At 45.7% G+C, this 21,401-nt stretch overlaps 1 protein-coding gene across 6 annotated transcripts in view; it reads left to right on the top strand.

The window, feature by feature from the left end:
• Positions 1 to 9,234, top strand: part of LOC135828197 (uncharacterized) — a 48,726-nt gene extending 39,492 nt beyond the window's left edge. For 3 of the 6 annotated variants that reach the window (XM_065340645.1, XM_065340644.1, XM_065340642.1), the window contains 8 exons: positions 335 to 433; positions 1,034 to 1,132; positions 1,780 to 1,878; positions 2,867 to 2,965; positions 4,935 to 5,033; positions 7,232 to 7,364; positions 7,623 to 7,748; positions 8,003 to 9,234. In XM_065340645.1, coding sequence (XP_065196717.1) covers positions 335 to 433; positions 1,034 to 1,132; positions 1,780 to 1,878; positions 2,867 to 2,965; positions 4,935 to 5,033; positions 7,232 to 7,364; positions 7,623 to 7,708 — 714 coding nt within the window. In that variant the 3' untranslated portion in view covers positions 7,709 to 7,748; positions 8,003 to 9,234. The remainder of the gene's footprint in view (positions 1 to 334; positions 434 to 1,033; positions 1,133 to 1,779; positions 1,879 to 2,866; positions 2,966 to 4,934; positions 5,034 to 7,231; positions 7,365 to 7,622; positions 7,749 to 8,002) is intronic. The other 3 variants (XM_065340646.1, XM_065340643.1, XM_065340647.1) reach the window with 3 other exon arrangements.
• The last annotated feature ends 12,167 nt before the right edge of the window (positions 9,235 to 21,401 follow it).

Raw genomic sequence — 21,401 nt, 5'->3', positions numbered from 1 at the left:
TGGTCAATTTAATTCCGTTTCATACTATGCTCATGCAAAGGTTTTGCATGTTTACGCTCTCAACATGCAAATAGATGGAGCATCCAGAGTCGTTTTCACCTTGCTTACTAGCTTGGATTCACTGAAAGATCACTCATAAATTGTCACTTCCTAGCCCTGAGTGAAAGTTCAAACGTATAAAATGAGACGATGTGTGGGATAAATTGTGAATTTGTCAACTGTTGCATTCTACTCTCCACTGTTATGACTGCATTGATCTGCACTTGTGATTGTGACCTTATCTGCAACTTATTGAGTACTTTTCGGGGACCCTGTTTCTTTCCTGTGCTTCCAGGCTTTTGACACTCCATTGCACTGTGCCGCCAAGCAATGCAATATCGACATTTGCAAAACCCTGCTCGATGTCGGTGCCGAGAAGAACATCCAGAATAGTGTAAGAGTGCAGTTTCGAGTGCAGTGCCCGGTGTTTGTACTGTTTTCACTTTCAATACTAACATTAAAACAAATGTTTCTCTGACCCTGTCCCAACTGGAATCTTTTAATGACCTGAACATATGTGAATGACCTGAATGACCTGAACAAAATATTATGTTCATACACTAACTCGAACCCAGTTAAAAGTTCACCACAAGAGGAATTATATCAGAGTCGGAACTGGGGAAGAACTTATGGGCAAACACCTGCTGTCTACTTGAAATTGGTCAATTTAATTCCGTTTCATACTATGCTGATGCAAAGGCTTTGAATGTTTACGCTCTCAACATGCAAATAGATTGAGCATCCAGAGTCGTTTCCAATTTGCTTACTAGTTTGGATTCACTGGATGATCACTCACAAATTGTCAATTGCTAGCCCTGAGTGAAAGTTCCAACGTACAAAATGAGACGATGTGTCGGAGAAATTGTGAATTTGTCAACTGTCGCATTCTACTCTCCACTGTTATGACTGCATTGATCTGCACTTGTGATCGTGACCTATTATGTAACTTATTGAGTACTTTTTGCGGAATCCTGTTTCTGTCCTGTGCTTCCAGGCTTTTGACACTCCATTGCACTGTGCCGCTAAGCAAGGCAATATCGACATTTGCAAAACCCTGCTCGATGCCGGTGCCGAGAAGGACATCCGGAATAGTGTAAGGGTACAGTTTCGAGTGTAGTGCCCGGTGTATGTACTGTTTTCACTTTTTACCCAATACGTACAGTAAAACAAATGTTTCTCTGACCCTGTACCAACTGGAATCTTTTAATGACCTGAACATATGTGAATGACCTGAACATATGTGAGTGACCTGAATGACTTGAACATATGTGAATGACCTGAATGACCTGAATATTATGTTCATACACTAACTCAAAGCCAGTTAAAAGTTCACCACAAGAGGAATTATATCAGAGTCGGAACTGGGGAAGAACTTATGGGCAAACACCTGCTGTCTACTTGAAATCGGTCAATTTAATTCCGTTTTATACTATGCTCATGCAAAGGTTTTGCATGGTTACTCTCTCATCATGCAAATAGATTGAGCATCCAGAGTCATTTTAACCTTGCTTACTAGCTTGGATTCACTGGTTGGTCACTCATAAATTGTCAATTGCTAGCCCTGAGTGAAAGTTCAAACATACAAAATGAGACGATGTGTGGGATAACTTGTGAATTTGTCAACTGTTGCATTCTACTCTCCACTGTTATGGCTGCATTGATCTGCACTTGTGATTGTGATCTAATATGTTACTTATTGAGTACTTTTTGCGGACCCCTGTTTCTTTCCTGTGCTTCCAGGCTTTTGACTCTCCATTGCACTGTGCCGCCAAGCAAGGCAATATCGACATTTGCAAAACCCTGCTCGATGCCGGTGCCGAGAAGGACATCCGGAATAGTGTAAGGGTACATTTTCGAGTGTAGTGCCCGGTGTATGTACTGTTTTCACTTTTTACCCAATACTAACAGTAAATATTAACTGGTTTGAGGGAAAGAGACAAACGGGAAAAGTCTGAAGAAAAATTGACTGTCACTACCAGGCCTCGAACCAGGGACCTTCGCCTGTAGCCAACGATGCTCTAACCACTGAGCTATGGTGTAGTCGTCATCCCAGCAGAGGCCGTTCAACATTTTCTTCAGACTTCGTGACTCACACTTCCTGTGACTCCACACAGGCGGGTGGGACGCAGCCCTCATTGTAAACCACACACTTCACGTACAAACTAGCACGCGGGGAGCCCCAAGTCATAAAATATCAACTGGTTTCAGGGAAAGAGACAAACGGGAAATGTCTGAAGAAAAACAAACAGTAAAACAAATGTTTCTCTGACCCTGTCCCAACTGGAATCTTTTAATGACCTGAACATATGTGAATGACCTGAACATATGTGAATGACCTGAATGACCTGAACATATGTGAATGACCTGAATGACCTGAACATTATGTTCATACACTAACTCAAAGCCAGTTAGAAGTTCATCACAAGTGGAATTATATCAGAGTCGGAACTGTGGAAGAACATTTGGGCAAAATCCTGCTGTCTACTTGAAATTGGTCAATTTAATTCCGTTTCATACTATGCTCATGCAAAGGTTTTGCATTTTTACGCTCTCAACATGCAAATAGATGGAGCATCCACAGTCGTTTTCACCTTGTTTACTAGCTTGGACTCACTGGAGGATCACTCATAAATTGTCAGTTGCTAGCCCTGAGTGAAAGTTTAAACATACAAAATGAGACGATGTGAGGGAGAAATTGTGAATTTGTCAACTGTTGCATTCTACTCTCAACTGTTATGACTGCATTGATCTGCACTTGTGATTGGTATTTAATATGTAACTTATTGAGTGCTTTTCACGGACCCTGTTTTTTTTCCTGTGCTTCCAGGCTTTTGACACTCCATTGCACTGTGCTGCCAAGCAAGGCAATATCGACATTTGCAGAACCCTGCTCGATGCCGGTGCCGAGAAGAACATCCAGAATAGTGTAAGGGTGCAGTGTCGAGTGTAGTGCCCGGTGTATGTACTGTTTTCACTTTTTACCCAATACGTACAGTAAAACAAATGTTTCTCTGACCCTGTAACAACTGGAATCTTTTAATGGCCTGAACATAATATTATGTGGATGTCCTTCTCGGCACCGGCATCGAGCAGGATTTTGCAAATTGGAATATTGCATTGCTTGGTGGCACAGTGCAACGGAGTTTCATCAGCCTGGAAGCACAGGAAAGAAACAGGGGTCCGCGAAAAGCACTCAATAAGTTACATATTAAATACCAATCACAAGTGCAGATCAATGCAGTCATAACAGTGGAGAGTAGAATGCCAAAATTCACAAATTCACAATTTATCCCACACATCGTCTCATTTTGTACATTTGAACTTTCCCTCGGGGCTAGCAATTGACAATTTATGAGTGACCATCCAGTGAATCCAAGCTAGTAAGCAACATTAAAACGACTATGGATGCTCCATCTATTTGCATGTTGAGAGCGTAAACATGCAAAACCTTTGCATGAGCATAGTATGAATCGGAATTAAATTGAACAATTTCAAGTAGACAGCAGGATTTCGCCCAAAGGTTCTTCCCCAGTTTCGTCTTTGATATCATTCCACTTGTGGTGAACCTTTAACTGGCTTTGAGTTAGTGTATGAACATATGTTCAGGTCATGACAAGATTCCAGTTGGGACAGGGTCAGAGAAACCTTTGTTTTACTGTTAGCCCTTTAAGAGCCGCCCCATACTTGAATGCGTCGTAAACGACGCATTCAAATGCAAAACTTCAAAAGATCGTAACTCAGTCCAATCTCGCTCAAATCCAGTGATCAAAATATCCAGGGCAAAGAAAAAACTCTCACCTGTCGGGAGAAACAATCCGCGAAGCGCTGCGAGCTACGGTTCCTGAGATAAATCACTCGGAAGTTGAGCCGCGATCGCGGCAATTTCAAAAGCGCGCAGTGCGACTTTGGTATTGAGAATTTTGAGACTTTTCGTCACGCTGGTTTACTCGAATTTGCACGGGTTCCACTGTTGATATTGTCAAGAGTACACAGCGAAAAAATTGGAACTCCACGATCGAGCAAAATGAAATCTCTGGAGCGGGACGCAATTGGACGCATTTGGGGCATTTTTCGTACTGTCGCTGCGATCTAGCGCTGGATAGACGGTGTGCCGGCGATCATGATCGACCTCATTCTCTTCGTCTCGCGGAGACCTTTCCAGGAAGCCCTAGATTGTGAGGATTGAGTGAGTAGAACTGAAGCTATGACCCAAGGAACACGAAAAAATGCAGAATTTTGAAATTTTCCTGTGGCTCTTAAAGGGTTAGTATTGGGTTCTGGATGTGCAGTAAAACAAATGTTTCTCTGACCCTGTCCCAACTGGAATCTGTCATAACCTGAACACATTTTTTATGCACTGACTCGAAGCCAGTTAAAAGTTCACCGCAACAAGTGGAATTCTATCAAAGGCGGAACTGTGGAAGAACGTTTGTTGGTCCATTTCATTCCGTTATCCCATGCTATGCTCATGGAAAGGTTTTGCATGTTTACGCTCTCAACATGCAAGTAGATTGAGCGTCCCAAGTTCTTTTCACCTTGCTTACTAGCTTGGATTCGCTGGATTGTCACTCATAAATTGTCAATCGCTAGCCCTGAGTGAAAGTACGAAATGAGACAATGTGAGATAAATTGTCAAGTTGTCAACTTTTGCATTCTACTCTCAATTGTTATGACTGCTTTGTTCTAAAATTGTGATTGTGATCTATTACTCAATCTGCGGACAGCATGCTGTTTCGTTCTTTTTGAACTCATCAGCGCAGCACAGAGGAAATGAGGCCGAACCTGATAGCAATGGAAATAAAAATTTCCAATCAGGCCCGAACGTACCATTGTGATCTATTATGTAGCCTAGTGGGACTGAGTTCTGGTTTGTTGTTTCTTACCTGTGCTTCCAGGATGGCGACACTCCGTTGCACAATGCGGCCATGAGAGGTACAATCGATGTGTGTCAAGCGCTGCTCGCTGCAGGGGCGGACTGCAACATCAGGAATGAGGTAAAGAACAGTATATAGAGTGCCATGAACAATGATGATCATGTTCTGTGCTTACACTGTACGATCTAAAAGGAAAACAAATTACCTATGTGTTCCCCTGATCTTTGCCCAATGGGAATCATGTCACAGGGGGACATTTTTCAAATTTACTGCCTCCTCAACACTTTAATGTGTGCAGATCTTTGCGCCAGGGGTTTTGTGTCTATTATTCTTAAAATTGGCCTCATGGCCATTGCTTACAAGGTTGGTATATGGTTGAGTATCGCCATCACGCCAGAACCCGTTCACCTGAGCAGGTGCAGACGGAACATTATCTGTGTTCCATCCAGTACACGTATGAGCTGCTAGTATGTCGAAGGACGAGAACTTGGAACGACTTCGTGAGAAGCAGACAGGAGAACTTCAGGCGCATGAGCCGCAAACCGAAAAGCAGTCCGAACTATATTGTATCATACATCGCTTTAGGTTAGCACAGCGCAGGCTCCTTTCTTGCACATAGCAACTTGAGCATTGTAGCCGTGCATACAGGATTTTCAATTTTCCAATTTTCCGTGCATGAATGTGCGTGCACTAGCTCCACAAACTGGTTTTGAGAGCAAAGCACAGAAGCACAGAAGCTAAGATTTCTGTGCTTCACGTTACTCCTTTGTTTCTTGCGACGCTCTACATCAACCTGTCGGAGACGTGAGTTCCCAACATGTTGACAGAGTGCATGGGCATCTCTGCTAGGTTTTGGCCCGCGGCTGATTCAGTTGACGGTAAAGTTTCCGGAAATCATAAGTAATACCATACTAGACATGTACTACAAATCTGCGGACGTATGAACTTGGCCAGATTTCACTCTACAGTAAAACCTGGTGTAAGCGACCTCTGGTTTTAGCTGCCACCTGCTTTCAACGGCCATTTTTCCATGCATGGACAGTACTATACAGAAACTGCACCTGCCTTGCGCGACCAGCGACCGTCTTTTAGTGTACCATGTGCCATGTTGCACCTGCATAATGCGACCAAACTTAACCGGAACTTACCAAAAATGCTCTAAACATGTGAGCTATGGGACCAAGTTGAACCCAGAAGGCGCTGACAAGTGTTTCACTCCAAATGCAGCTCACAACACGTGCTGTACATGCTGGTCGCGCTTGGGTCTTTTCCCTCCCCTGGGGGACCAACCACGGGCAGTTTCCGGAACGTATTCCCAGAGGTGAACGAAAGTGATTTGTGAGCCTTGCTCATGACAAAAAAAGGTCCCGAATTTGAGTCCTGGTGGATCTGGCATTTTTTAACTCTTTTTAGGCAGTTCACTTCCCCGACTGGTCCTTTGAAATTAGAAGTTCTTCCAATCCTTTAAAATTAATCCCTTTCTTTCAATTCAGGTAGCACATTCCAGAACTGACCTCGGTTGGTCTCCTGGGGAGGGATAAAGACCCGAGGGTCATCAGTATGTGTGGCACGTGTTGTGAGCTGCCTTTGGAGTGAAAAGCTTGTCAGCGCCTTCTGGTTTCAGCTTGGTTAATAAGTTGGGATGGTTAGAGCGTTGCCCACAACAATCAAGGTCCCGGATTCGAGAGTTCACTTCCTCGACTGATCCTTCGAAATTTGAAGTTCTCCTTAAAAAAAAATCCTTTTGAAAGCCATAAAACGCAAACTCCAAAATTGTGGTGAATCATCCGGGAGCATTCCAGATGTGAATACAAGATTTACGTACATGAACCCTCACGTCGGGTTTAGCTGCACAAACTGCTTTCGTGATCAAAGAACAGAAGCATGGAAGCTAAGACTTCTGCGTGCCTTCCTCCTCCTTTTTTTTCTTGCGCTACTCCATATCAACATGTCGGAGATGCCGTGAGTGCCCTTCAGTTTTCAGAGTGCATGCTAAACTCCGCTTGGTTTGGCCCTGGGCGGATTCAGTTGACGGCAACTTTTCTCCAGATCATAAGACAGTAACACCGTACGAGGTATGTACTACGAATGTGCAGGTGCGTAAATAGGCTGGGTTTCACTGAACCTGCGTTACGAGTACGATATTAAATTACACATGCAGGATAAAAGGCAAAGAATCCATTTTGAAAGCGGCAAAAACACAAACTCCGAAATTGCTCCTGAATCATCCAGGAGGGATCAGATTAAGGCAGTGACCAAGTACACGGTGTATGTACTGATAGGTGTGGTAATTTATACTGCAACTGTCTTGTGTTTAGGATGGCGAGACACCATTGGACAAAGCGAGAAACAACGGCCACCGTTCAGTTGAAGAGCTATTGAAGAAGGTCACCTCAAAATCTGCTGAATCACACTTGAGGGATCAGATTAAGGCAGTGACTAAGCACAGTTGTAAGTATTGAAATCCAGCCTAAAGTGCAAAGCTGACACCCTGGACCAGTTCCAATTACATCACTGCACTTGCACATGTGTATGTCCAGTTGCATTCGTACCACATCCTGGGCGTCTAGGGCTGTGCAAGTTCATGGCACCAAATAGTGCACTTTGGGTGGGTTTCACGGAGCACAACTGCACAAGTACCTGTATGACACGATGTATAATTATACTGATAGGTGTGTTATGTGTATATTGCAACTGTCTTGTGTTTAGATTGGCGAGACTCCACTGGACAAGGCGCGAAACAACGGCCAGTTGAAGAGCTATTGAAGAAGGTCACCTCAGAATCTACTGAATAACCCGGGAGGGATCAGATTAAGACAGTGACCAAGTACAGTTGTGAGTATTGAAAGCCAGCCTAAAGTGCAAAACTGACACCCTGGACCAGTTCTAATTACATCACTGCACTTGCACATGCGTATGTCCAGCTCCATTTTTATCACATTCTGGGCGTCAAGGGCTGTGTTAGTTCATGGCGCCAAATATGTACTTTGGGTGGGATTTCACGGAGTACAACTGCACAAGTACCTGTATGACATGATGTTTGTACTGATAGGTGTGTTATGTGTATATTGCAACTGTCTTGTGTTTAGGCTGGCGAGACTCCATTGGACGAGGCGCGAAACATCGGCCACCGTTCAGTTGAAGAGCTATTGAAGAAGGTCACCTCAGATCCTTACTAGAAGTTACAATATCGGTATAGAAATTGTCAATGTCTCTGCAGTTTTGCTTCGCTAGCAATTCAATTAGAATCAACTACCATCCTATCGGCATTGGATGCATTTTCAACAAGTTTCTCCTTTTTATTTTTTTATCAATTGCTCGTTTGCCTAGACTATTCTGTGTGTGTTTTTGGTTGGTTGAGTTGGGTAACTCCGCTCTTCTTCCTCGCTCACCGGAGGTATGTTTCTAGTCTCCTCGCCCAACTGGGGAGCACTCCAATGGAGAGAGAAAGATTTTCATAGAGCGGCTTGCTATGAGAGGTGGACTGAGACTTGACGGCACTAACGGCGAATATCAGGACCTTACGGCCACGGAGCTGCGGGACTCTGCGCTGGTCGTCTATCCGTGTGGAGGCGAAGACAACGCGGGCAACATTCTGCTGAAGCGAGCACGGAGCTGAAGCTGGATTGGTGACTGACGTACCTGCTTACCGGTACTCCACAACACCGGCGCATACTGATGTACATTGTACAAAACTTCGTGAGTATTCAACTCAAATTCGTGTTCCGTCAGCGTCAGTGTCAGCAACTACATGACATTGTACTACAATTTGTTCCCAAAATGACTTCGGGACGGTCTGTTCATGGTTTTCATTTGTATTGGACTCGTTCTCTATACTTGCGATAATTTAGCGGCAATTCTATTGTTGTAGCGTTGTTCTCTTGTAATTTAGTGGAACCTGTATTGATTAACTGAGTTTTATGTTTCGTTACATTGTCGACAGATCTCCTGTGTACCGGTTTTGTGGCACAATGATTATAGCCATTAGTCGCCTCCATTCTTGTGCAATCATGCATATGTAGGTTGGTTCTCTTCATGTTATTGTGGCCTATTTCATAGATGTTGGTTGCCTTGTTGCATTCTCTCCCCTCTCCTCTCAACCAAGCCATTCTGCACAAGGGAAGCTGTGGACGCAGCATACTGCTGCTGCACTTCAACGCGGGAATGCTAATAATAATAATAATAATAATATTTTGAAACTCGGGTATTGAGCCAATAATAGAGTTTAGATTTCGGCTTGTACAATTCATTCTCGCAAAGCTTCCCCCTTCTTAACTTATCTTTGATATTTTTGACCCACCCAAGTTGGGTGGTGTGCTGCTTTGCTGCTTCGAATTGTAGTTAGACCGCTTTGTCAAATCGCCTACTGGTCTCGTCATCGTCCAGTGACAATCGACATTCTTTGTTCCGTTGGGACTGTAGCTTGTGCTCGTTTTCGTTGCGCTTGCCTTTCCCTCTTTGGTCTTTCCATAACCTTGAACCTTCCAAGTTGGAAGGCTGTCGGTTAGCGCTATGGAGATGTGTTGAAGCTAGGTGTCAGGACGTCGAATGTCTCAGTACTCTGTCAGTTTTGTGCCTAGTTGTTGCACTAGGTACAGTGGTGGAGAGTTACTCTTAACTCGTTTCCATATGTCCTTTTCCTTTCTACTTTTAATAATAATAATAATAATAATTCTAAGAAACAGTAGGGGAAGTGAACTGCCTGAAAAGAGAAAAACCGCCAGATCCACCAGGACTCGAACCCGGGACCTTGCTAGTCATGAGCAGTGCTCTAACCACTGAGCTATGGGACCGGGCTGAACCTAGAAGGCGCTGACAAGTTTTTCACTCCAAAGGCAGCTCACAACACGTGCCACACATACTGATGGCACTTGGGTCTTTCTCCCCCCCCCAGGGGACCAACCACGGTCAGTTTCTGGACCCTACCAGAACTGAAAGAGAGTGATAAATTTATGAAAGGATTGGGAGAACTTCAAATTCTAAGGAACAGTAGGGGAAGTGAACTGCCTGAAAAGAGAAAAAACCGCCAGACCCACCAGGTCCTGGTGGGTCTGGCGGGTTTTTTTCTCTTTTCAGGCAGTTCACTTCCCCTACTGTTCCTTAGAATTTGAAGTTCTCCCAATCCTTTCATAAATAATAATAATAATAATTCAAAGGATCACTCGGGGAAGTGAACTGCCTGAAAAGAGAAAAAAAACCAGACCCACCAGGACTCGAACCTGGGACCCTGCTTGTCATGAGCAATGCTCTAACCACTGAGCTGCTTTGCTGCTTCGAATTGTAGTTAGACCGCTTTGTCAAATCGCCTACTGGTCTCGTCATCGTCCAGTGACAATCGACATTCTTTGTTCCGTTGGGACTGTGGCTTGTGCTCGTTTTCGTTGCGCTTGCCTTCCCCTCTCTGGTCTTTCCATAACCTTGAACCTTCCAAGTTGGAAGGCTGTCGGTTAGCGCTACGGAGATGTGTTGAAGCTAGGTGTCAGGAACTCGAATGTCTCAGTACTCTGTCAGTTTTGTGCGTAGTTGTTGCACTTTCTGACTGTATATAGTATCTAGTTACAGTGGTGGAGAGTTACTCTTAACTCGTTTCCATATGTCCTTTTCCTTTCTACTTTTATTATTGGCCCAATACCCGAGTTTCAAATAATAATAATATTTTACAATTTCAAATTTGGACTTCACGGAGAATTTCAAAGTTTTAGGAAATTAGAGGCCACAGAGCAGTACGTGGCATGTGGCCTCTAATTTCCTAATAATAATAATAATTTGAAAGTAGGACGGAGGCAGAAAATATTACAAAAAATGTATTATCTACGCATGCATCTACGCAAGAGTCACCACCACCCAATTAGGACATGTGTCAAAGTATTGAACGTTTTCGTTCCCTTCTTGTCAAAATACTACAGGGAATGATGGAAATAAGCTAAAAGACTACAACTATAAGGAAAAGAAGTTCAGAAATATATCACTCCAATTATTATGTGTAGAAGTGACACGAAAAAATAGATGTAAAGAAATAGATCTCTTGATATTTCTCTCTTTTTTCTTGTCACTACGTTTTTGTCACTTATTGGATTTGCATGCTGTTTTCTTGATTCTTCACATCCATTTTTTCGTGTCACTTCTACACATAATTTGAGTGATATATTTCTGAACTTCTTTTCCTTATAGTTGTAGTCTTTTAGCTTATTTTCCATCATTCCCTGTAGTATTTTGACAAGAAGGGAACGAAAACGTTCAATACTTTGACACATGCCCTAATTGGGTGGTGGTGACTCTTGCGTAGATGCATGCGTAGATAATACATTTTTTGTAATAATAATAATAATAATTAACTGGTTTTAAGGGAAAGAGACAAATGGGAAAAGTCTGAAGAAACAATTGACTGTCACAACCAGGACTCGAACCAGGGACCCTCGCTTGTAGCCAGCGATGCTCTAACCACTGAGCTATGGTGAAGTCGTCATCCAAGCAGAGACCGTTCAACGTTTTCTTCAGACTTCGTAACTCACACTTCCTGTGAATCCACACAGGCGGGTGGGACGCAGCCCTCACTGTACCCACACACTTCACGTACAAACTAGCACGCCGGGAGCCCCAAGTCATAAAATGGCCCAGAATCTGCGAAAACCAGGCTTAGGGTGAAATTTCACAAAATGACTTTTTCCCATTTTCAGCTTCTACTGGGCATGGGAGGTCAGGAAACAAAATATTACAGGTGTGGGTCGACTAATAGTGGTATTAAATCTATCTCAAACACACTAGGGTATTGTGTTAAAAAATCCCAAAAAAACACAAAATTGTTATCACAGGAAAGAAATGAAGAGAGATGCACCAGACTGAATGAAGAGACATGGATGATTTTTGTTTAGGTGACATGACAAGGTAGGCATGTACATGTGGGGGCAGGCTTGTTGTGGCCTCTAGTCTTGGTGCTGCAGGCTGTAGTAGCCATGCACAGTTCTGCATGAATTTTGTTTGCTCCCCACTCAGCACATTCTGGAGCTGAATACATGTACTGGTGTGCTCTGGCGCTACACACCACAAGGAAACCCGACTCCAGTTGAGATGGCACCTTTTGACGGGTGAATCTAGTACAACTGTTCACTAACAAGCAAGAACACAGCCTTTCAAACTGTTCCACTGACTGTTCATAGTAAGCGCATAGCGTGCTGGCGTGCTGCAGTATCTGCTTGGCGCTGACCAGCATGTGAAATATCGGCACGCTGTACAATCCCTTGCAGCTAGCTGACCAGCGAGGAAAGTCTCGAGTGGGGGCCTCTCGATCTGCTCACTCAGACACTCATTCGCCTGGCCTTCAGTAGCACTTCATCGCCAAGGACATCAATTCAAAACAGTTTTCACACTGCGCTTCAAGCCTCTTTCCTCGTGAACTTGCTGCAAACGGATGAGCTCTGCTGCGCGTGTTCCTTTTGCGTGAGGCTCAGAAACAGCTAGTATCTCCGTACTTCGATTGGCTGGATCGATGTCGTCCAGGTTCTCCTCGCTATCGCCATCACGACTCTAACTGGAGACGATTTCTTCACCATTTTCCGCAAGCAGCAGCTAGCGCAGAAATTTCGCCATTCCTGAGTGTAGGAGATAGAATCCGTTCGATCAGCTCAAAAACTCTTCGTTGTGACTAGAGGAGTAGCAGGGAATATTCTACCGGAAGCCCTTTGACTTCCCTGACTGCTGAAACCCTTCCTGCCATGAATACTACTTCTTCAAACAAGCGAGATTCTCTTTGGTTCCACTTCACTGCACTCGATCGTCCACGCGACACAACCTTTTTACAAAACATCAATTTTCTCAAAAAAATGATTTTCACCCTAAGCCTGGTTTTCGCAGATTCTGGGCCAAATATTAACTGGTTTTGAGGGAAAGAGACAAACGGGAAAAGTCTGAAGAAAAAATTGACTATAATAATAATAATAATTCATAATTCAAACAGTAGTTTGGAGGCGGTGGAAAACAGTTTCGTAATAAGTATTCGCATGTGACGACGAAAATCCACACAATTCAGTAGACACTTCCTTTCTATCAAACGTTTTCTTTCCCTTCTCTTCAGGATAGTACAGGGAATGTTATAAATTTGAAAAACACATAACTATAGAGAAAGAAAGAAAAAACATAGGTGATAAAATGATTAAAGTGTTAAAAACTCAAAACCAAACAGCTGTAAGTTGTAGACAAACACGTTGAACACATCAAGAAGCACTTGTCACACTTTCACGAAGTGTGACACCAAACAACTGCAACGATAACACATTCTCCTTCTGTACACATAGACCTCCCTTTTCAGGTGATCGACGGATATTTCCCCTAGTTTGAGGGGATTATGGCTCATAATCCCCTCAAACGAGGGGATCTCATATCCACAGGAAATCCTGTGGATCCCCTCGGACGGTGGGTCGGACCCAGTCCTTCTACCAGCATAACCAAGAGAGCTAGCTCCCTTGGCTGTTGTTGTTGTTGATTTTTATTTTGCTTCGCAAGGCCAAATGGGTAATGGTGCCCAATTCTATGGAAGCGAATTTCAAAAGGGAGAGAGCTACGGGGAGAGAGAGAGAGAGAGAGAGAGAGAGAGAGAGGGAGAGAGACAGAGAGAGAGAGAGAAAGAGAGAGAGAGAGAGAGAGAGAGAGAGGGGGAGGGAGGGAGGGAGATGATAAGCAATTTTGCAGCGTCAACAGAGCGATTTTGCAGTGTCAATAGAGCGATTTTTAAGCGTCAACAGAGGGAACACAAAGAGTTCATAAGCGCACAAGCACGCAGAGAAGAGTAAATGACGTGGTGTGTGGACGGGAAAAGTCAGACAGAGCATTCATTGCAAAGTGTAGGGGATGGAGGCAAGCTTAAATTGCTGGGCAGCCTTGATCTCCCTTACACTCCTTGGGAGAGCGTTCCAGGCCAAGGCTGCCTGAAAGGCCAGGCGAAATCTGCCGGCTTCTGACTGTGCCGAAGGGACAGTGAGGCCCCTGGAAACCTGGTGCCGGGTGGTGCTGCCAGCTGATGGTGAGAATAGGTCCTGGAGGACACTGCTGGCTTTCCCATTGACACAGCGCCACACCAGGACGAGCCGCTTATGGGCGTAGCACTCGCGAACTCTGTACAGGGACATCCGTTCGAGCAGAGGCTGAGCCGAGGTGTGAGGCGGCAAACCGTATACCGCTCTCGCCGCTCGGTTCTGCAGGACCTGAAGGCGATCAAGCTGCGAAACCTTGAGGGAGGAAGAGAAGGCGTTAGACCCATATAGGAGGTCAGGCATGATGACTGACCTCACATACTGGATGCGACTACTGAGGCTCAGACATCTACGGGACCGCCACAATGCTCCAATCTTCTGCACAACTTTCTTCGCCATCGCGTCAACATGGGGGTCCCACTTCACAGCGGCGTCAAGGGTCACGCCGAGTTACCTTGCTGTTGGGCTCAGGGGAAGCTCTGTCTGGTTGCAGCGGACAGCGACATGCTGACCCGCATTGCGTTGTGGTACAATTGACAGGACCTGGCTCTTCTTCTCATTTAGAAGCAGATCTCGATGCTTGAGCCAGTCAGCGACGTTGGTGACGGCCCCTGACAGGCAGGCTGATGTGGCTAGCACTGATTTTCTGTGGCAGTGCACGGGAATGTCATCGGCAAATTGCAGAGATGGAGCAGGATGGGCTATGGCAGGGACATCACGGGTGTACATGCTAAACAGGATCGGTCCTAGGACCGAGCCCTGAGGTACACCAGATGAGCACTTAGCAGCAACACTGTAGGTGGAGCCAATGCGCACTTGCTGGGTTCGATCGCTTAAGTAGCTGCAGAACCAGCGAAGGGAGGCATTGTCCAGGCCGAGATCGAATAGGTCCCGGACCAGTTGGCTGTGATTGACCTTGTCAAAGGCTTTTGACAAGTCGATTAGGCAGGCGCCTGTGGTCAACTTGACGTCCCGGACCTTTAAGATGGCATCTGTTGCTACAACTAGGGCGTCCTCTGTGGAGTGCTCACGGCGGAAGGCAAACTGAGTCGGTGGTATGGCACATGATCGCTCCAGATGTGCAACAAGTTCCTTCTGGACTATCATCTCGAGTAGTTTGGATACGATCGGCAGGAGCGACACAGGACGATAATTTGCAGCTACCGATGGATCGTCAGCTTTGAAGAGAGGGCTTATTACAGCATGTTTGAAAGCCAGAGGGACTTCACCATGCCTCAGCGATGAGCTGAAGAGCACTGAAAGCGATGGAGCCAACAGGTCAGCGCAAGCACGTAGCAGACACCCAGGAATCCCATCACTGCCTGTGGCTTTGCAGGGATTTATCCGTTCCAGGAGGTGCTTGACCTCATCTGGGGTGGTTGACTGGAAGGTCAGCATTGAGCCTTGCGGCTGTGGACCAATGGTAATCTGGAGCTGCGCCGGACGGGACGGATCATGTACAATGCTGTGGAAGGCATCCGAGACTTCTGTGATGTCGCACGTTGGCTGATGATGGTGACGAGAACGGCTAGTGACAGAGTTGATCACGGGCCACATCATCCGCAGGTTGGAGGAGTGATCACGACACTGCTGTTGGAAATGCTGATTGCGTTTTCGCCGGTAAGCATTTGGGGCTTCTGCAGGGGCTCGGTTGTACTCCTCATGTAGATGCACGTTAGTGTTATCTCGTAGCCACTTTCGGCTGCTGCTTGAATATGCAAGAATGGGTCTTCCAGATAAGGTCTAAAAAGGGGAAGTGGCTATAGTTGTCAAAAGAAAAGCATATTGGTGAAACAAAACTAGGGAAGTGGCAATCTTTCTATCAGCAACAAACTAGAGCATCTTAATTTGCAACATACTACATGAACCGGGTGTGCCGAACACCGGTAACCATAGAGACACACTCTCATTATAGATACTGGTTATAAATAGACCGAGTAAGGAAAATAATCCAATAGCCTATGGAGAGTAAAAGAACTCGAGTCAATGACAACAAATGCTCGTCCAGCACACGAGTTGTCATAGAAACATTGAACGAAATGACAAAGACGCATAGTAATGAGCATCGCCGTTCAATGCAAACTTTGGCTTCTAGTACAGTATTTGGAAAATTCCTTCTTTCACAGACCTGAAAGATAAATCTTTGCAGCAGTTAGCCTACTACTAACTCAATGTCATTGGTTCTACATGTACGTGTAGATGTACCCATCCACGCTATGCTGGTCTTGTCAAATTTGTTCCACACGATCACAAACAATCCATCTTGTTTCGAATTCTCTTACAACATTTGACTAAGCCATGGGACGGACGTCAGTGTCTGACAATTCTTCATTGTAGTCTTTGATTTGTAGGGAATAAATCGCCTCCACGCCGGTAGGTGACAGACGAACAGAGCACCTCAAATTAATTTCAAATAATTACAATATCTACTATTTCGTCGTCTTCACTTGATCGCTATCAGTATCGCTTTTCCCCATGGTCTTATCAGCTACCAACAAGCAGCAGAGTTCATGAGGCTTCGTCTTGGAAGACAAACTAAAGAAAGTGTGTGACATTCCGCATTCGCCTCAGTCAAACCAATAAGTAGATCAAAACCTGGAGAGGCGACGAACAAATGACTATATCAGAACAACCGGTACTTCGCGTTCGGTGTTCAGTTCACAGACCCAGTGCACTGGTCCATGCTGCAGCGCTGCTGATCACCAAAAAGTGTGGTCTATACAGGATATTGCACAGTGTCCGCGAGGATTATTTTTCATAATCCCTGCGGCGCTGCGCGCCTTGGGAATTTGAAAAATAATCCCCTCGGAACCGTGCAATATCCTATACATAGTTCTGGATCTAGTTTACGAACTCACAGAGCTTCTAACACAGCAAGATGTAACTTAGACCTTCCTCTACTATCCTGAAGAGAAGGGAAAGAAAACGTTTGATAGAAAGGAAGTGTCTACTGAATTGTGTGGATTTGCGTCGTTGCATGCAAATACTTATTACGAAAATAGTAATATGGGACCGGGCTGAACCTAGAAGGCGCTGACAAGTTTTTCACTCCTTTCAAAAATGTATCACTCTCTTTCACTTCTGGTAGGGTCCAGAACCTGACCGTGGTTAGTCCCCTGGGGGAGGGAGAAAACCCAAGTGCCATCAGTATGTGTGGCACGTGTTGTGAGCTGCCTTTGGCGTGAAAACCTTGTCAGCGCCTTCTAGGTTCAGCCCGGTCCCATAGCTCAGTGGTTAGTACTGTAGTAGTAGTAGTAGTATTTATTATTTGACTAGGGGAATCCCAACAGGCATGGCCTTGTTACAGGGAACCCTAGGTGAATCTTTGTGAGGTGAGCAAAAGTACCAGCAGATTGTGCCTGACGACAGTTTGGAGGAAGAGTGTTCCACCGACCTGCCGCCAGCAAAGAAACTGAGCGCAGTCCATACCCAATATGTACAGTAGGTAATACTAAGGCAGCTGTATCCTGGCCACGAGTACGAGCATTTGTGTGCGGGCCAACTGAACGCAGGAGAAACAGTGACTGAAGGAGGGGGCTAGTAATTGATGACAAGTAGCGATAGACCAAAACGTATAGTTTCAAATTAACTCTTTGCTCAAACGAATACAGATGACACCGTTGTAAAACTAATGCAGGTGGGGTCATTCTATCTAAACCAAATGCCTTCTTCATCGCAATATGGCTGACCGTTACAAGCCTGTTATATAGGGTAGTTTTCAAACAGTGCACATACGCATTACTTGCATATTCTAGAGTAGACTGTATAATTGACAAGAAGAAAGTTCTCCGAGCTGTAGCTGATAAATTGCGACGGCCATGAGCAAAACAGGCTAGTTTAGCGAAGACCACTGAACACACCTTTTCTACTTGTGGGCGGAACGTTAGATGCTCATCGATTAGTATACCGAGGTATTTCACAGTAGAGACAGGGGAAATGACAATACCTTTACAGGTCAGGTACAGGGCTGGGCTCAGTGCAGGCAGGGCAGGACGCCGTATCAACATGAACTGTGTTTTAGTGGGGTTGAGCAGAAGGCCTTTCTCATCAAGGTATTGCTCTAGCAACCGCATACTATCCTGCAAGCGTAGCATAATTGTAGCCACATCAGAGCCGAATACGTAGAACGCAATATCATCAGCGTACAGCTGCACGACACTCTGGTGAAATATATCGGGTACCCGGCGAATGTAGACGCAGAAAAGCAAAGGCCCAAGAACAGACCCCTGGGGGACCCCTCTTGTACAGGGTTTGGTGTCACCCTTCTCACCATTGACAGTAATCTGCAGGCTGCGGTTCGTGAGATAGTCTGAGAACCACTTGAGGACAGTGCCGCCTAAGCCAGTGGTGGCTAGCTCTCCCAGCAGACCTGTGTGCTGCACACGGTCAAACGCCTTGCTCATATCCGCAAAGACTACTCCGCATTGGTCACCGTTGTCAAGTGCTCTGTTCCATCTGTCTATGCAAAGTTTCAGGGCATCCTCACAGCTATGGTGTGAGCGGTACGCAAATTGTTCAGCTGGTATGGCTGACAGGTCTGGATTCTGGGTGAAATACGAAGTGACTTGCTTGTGGACAACCTTCTCTAGGATCTTGGCCGCGATAGGCAACAGTGAGATTGGCCTGTAGTTGGTGGCTGAGGTCTTATCACCAGATTTGTAAACAGGGCAGACATGGGCATGTTTGTAGGCAGCAGGAAAGATGCCAGAGCGAAGAGACTGGTTGACGATAACAGTTAACGGATACGAGACTGAATCTCTGCATGATTTCAGGATGCAGGACGGAATATCATCGGAGCCGGTGGCTTTGTTGGATACCAGAGATTCAAGCAACTTGGAGATGGTATCGACGCTGACGGTATCAAACTCCAAAAGAGTAGTGCTATTGGGGTCTGCAACGGGTAGGGGCAGCTCGACTGGTCTGGCAGGGCCATGGACGATCTCGGCGAAGGTAGTTGTCAGATCGGCGAGTGTGGCTGCTGGGGCAGCCCTCACTGCTGTTCTACCAGACAAGCTATTGATAATGGCCCATTGGCCTCGTGGGTCATGGCGGCGATTTTTGAACTCTCTGATGACTGTAATACTGTGACTTCAGCTGCCTGTTGAGGAGAGTGCCTTCTCGCCGTATTGCACGATACCTCTGCAGAAGCTGTTGATCTGACGGGTGAGTGCGTACTTTTCTATGTACGTGGATTCGTTGCTGGAGGAGGTGTTTCAACTGAGGTGTCACCCATGGCTGAGGCTTCGGTTCACTGAAAGCTGGTGAGACCACGGGGCAGATCGGTGAATGTTTGTCTAAAACTCGAGTAATACAGTGTGAAAGCTGGGTGACTTGTGCATTGACATCAGCTGACTTGGGGAGAGGCTCCAGAGTGCTGTCGATATCATCACAGAGTGTAGCGGGGTCAATTGCATGTGGGAGCGGTTTGCGCACGAATTTGAGGCGGGAGTTAGCTTGCTGCGTGGCTTTGTAGGAGAAGTTAGTCAGAACGAGATCATGGTCACTCATGCCGTCTACAGATACTACAGTTGTCTTAACATGTGGTGCGGCAGCATAAACGAGTATTAGATCCAGACATGTCTTGGCAAGTCGCGTTGGTGAAGTCACGACATTGCGGAGGTGAAACTCCTCACACAGATTGGACAGGTGCTTGTAATGGTGGTTATTTGATGATTGCTGTAGCACATCAGTGTTAAAGTCCCCTAGTACAATAATCCTGCTAAATTTACGGCTGATGACGTCAAGATGCTGACTGCACAGGTTCCAGAAGTCGACAGTTGCACTCGGTGGACGATATATACTGCACACAGCCAGCTCAATAGCCTTAGGTTTGGTACACAGGCGAAGACGAACAGAGACACACTCCACTCCTAGCTCAGTGATGGGAATTCTGATAGAGTGAATATCAGAATGGACATAAATGCATACCCCTCCACCATGTAGATCTCTATCCTTGCGATATAGATCGTAGCCGGGTATATGAACACTAGAATCGGGTATGCTGCTGTTTAGGTGGGTTTCATTCACTGATAGCACGTGGATCTTATGGTGGTGCAGGAGATGGTGAATGTGATGGACCTTGTTTCTGAGACTACATATATTAATGTGAGATATGGTGAGTTGGCTTACTGGAATGACTTCTTGCTCTTCGGGTAGCAGCACAGGTACGCATATTGGTTTAGGTGTTCTGGTTTGTTTCACGAAAGTCCCACGGGCGAATGTGTATTGGTGCTGGCCAGAACCCATCCTTCTCGATCAGTGCACATTGGTCCTCTCGGATCGTAAGCCGTGCAGCCTTTGTACCAATATGCTTACGAGAGGGAAAGTTAGAGCGTTGCTCATGACAAGCAAGGTCCCGGGTTCAAGTCCTGGTGGGTCTGGCGGTTTTTCCTTTTCAGGCAGCTCACTTCCCCAGCAATCCTTTGAATTTGAAGCTCTCCCAATCCTTTCAAAACATTATCACTCTCTTTCACTTCTGGTAGGGTCCAGAAACTGACCGTGGTTGATCCCCTGGGGGAGGGAGAAAGACCCAAGTGCCATCAGTATATGTGGCACGTGTTGTGAGCTTCATTTGGAGTGAAAAACTTGTCAGCGCCTTCTAGGTTCAGCCCGGTCCCATAGCTCAGTGGTTAGAGCATCGCTCATGACAAGCAAGGTCCCGGGTTCGAGTCCTGGTGGGTCTGGCGGTTTCTTTCTTTTCAGGCAGTTCACTTCCCCAACAATCCTTTGAATTTGTAGTTCTCCCAATCCTTTCACAAAAAAATCATAATAACGAAATATTTGGCAAAGATTGGTATGGAGGAGTCAGCCACAAAGGAGAAAATACGCCAGGGATACCAGCGGCATAGGGAGGAGCCAATCAGAAAGAAGCCTCTGCATGGCCAATTTTGGCTGATGCTGCAGGATGCTGAGCTGGTTCGAGGGCTCTCCTTTGCGTGGTTGCGGTCTTCTGCTTTGCGTCCGGCGACAGAGAGTATTGGCATGGCCATACAGGACCAGGCAATCCCAAAACGGAACGTACAAGAGATATTTAATCGAGGAACGGGTGTGTCAACGAAAACGAGTTGCAGGATGTGTGGCAGGGGCAAGGAAACGGTTTTCTACCTTATTGGAGGGTGCACAGCTTGTGCTGGAAGTCACTATGTCAATCGCCACAACAGGTTAGCAAAATATCTCCACTGGATGTTGTGCAGGAAGTATGGTGCATCGGACATTTCGAATAAGTACCAAAGTCACCGACTCACTAACGTCGTGTACAGTGCTGAAACGGATGTGTCAATCTACTGGGAAGTGCCAATTCCAACAGAAGCGCCCGTTGGAGCAAACAGACCCGACATTGTTATCAAGGGCAAAGATGAAGCATTCCTTGTGGACGTAAGTGTCCCTCTGGATAGCAACATCCGCCGAAAATCTGTGGAAAAGATACAGAAATAACAAGGCCTGAAGCGTGAGGTGGAACAGATGTGGCAGGTTAGGGCCAAGATTGTGCCAGTGATTGTGGGGGCATTAGGTGGATTAACCC

The sequence above is a fragment of the Sycon ciliatum genome, chromosome 12 (genome assembly GCF_964019385.1).
Source record: "Sycon ciliatum chromosome 12, ocSycCili1.1, whole genome shotgun sequence".
Lineage (NCBI taxonomy): Eukaryota > Metazoa > Porifera > Calcarea > Leucosolenida > Sycettidae > Sycon > Sycon ciliatum.
This window is presented reverse-complemented; position numbering and strand designations above follow the sequence as displayed.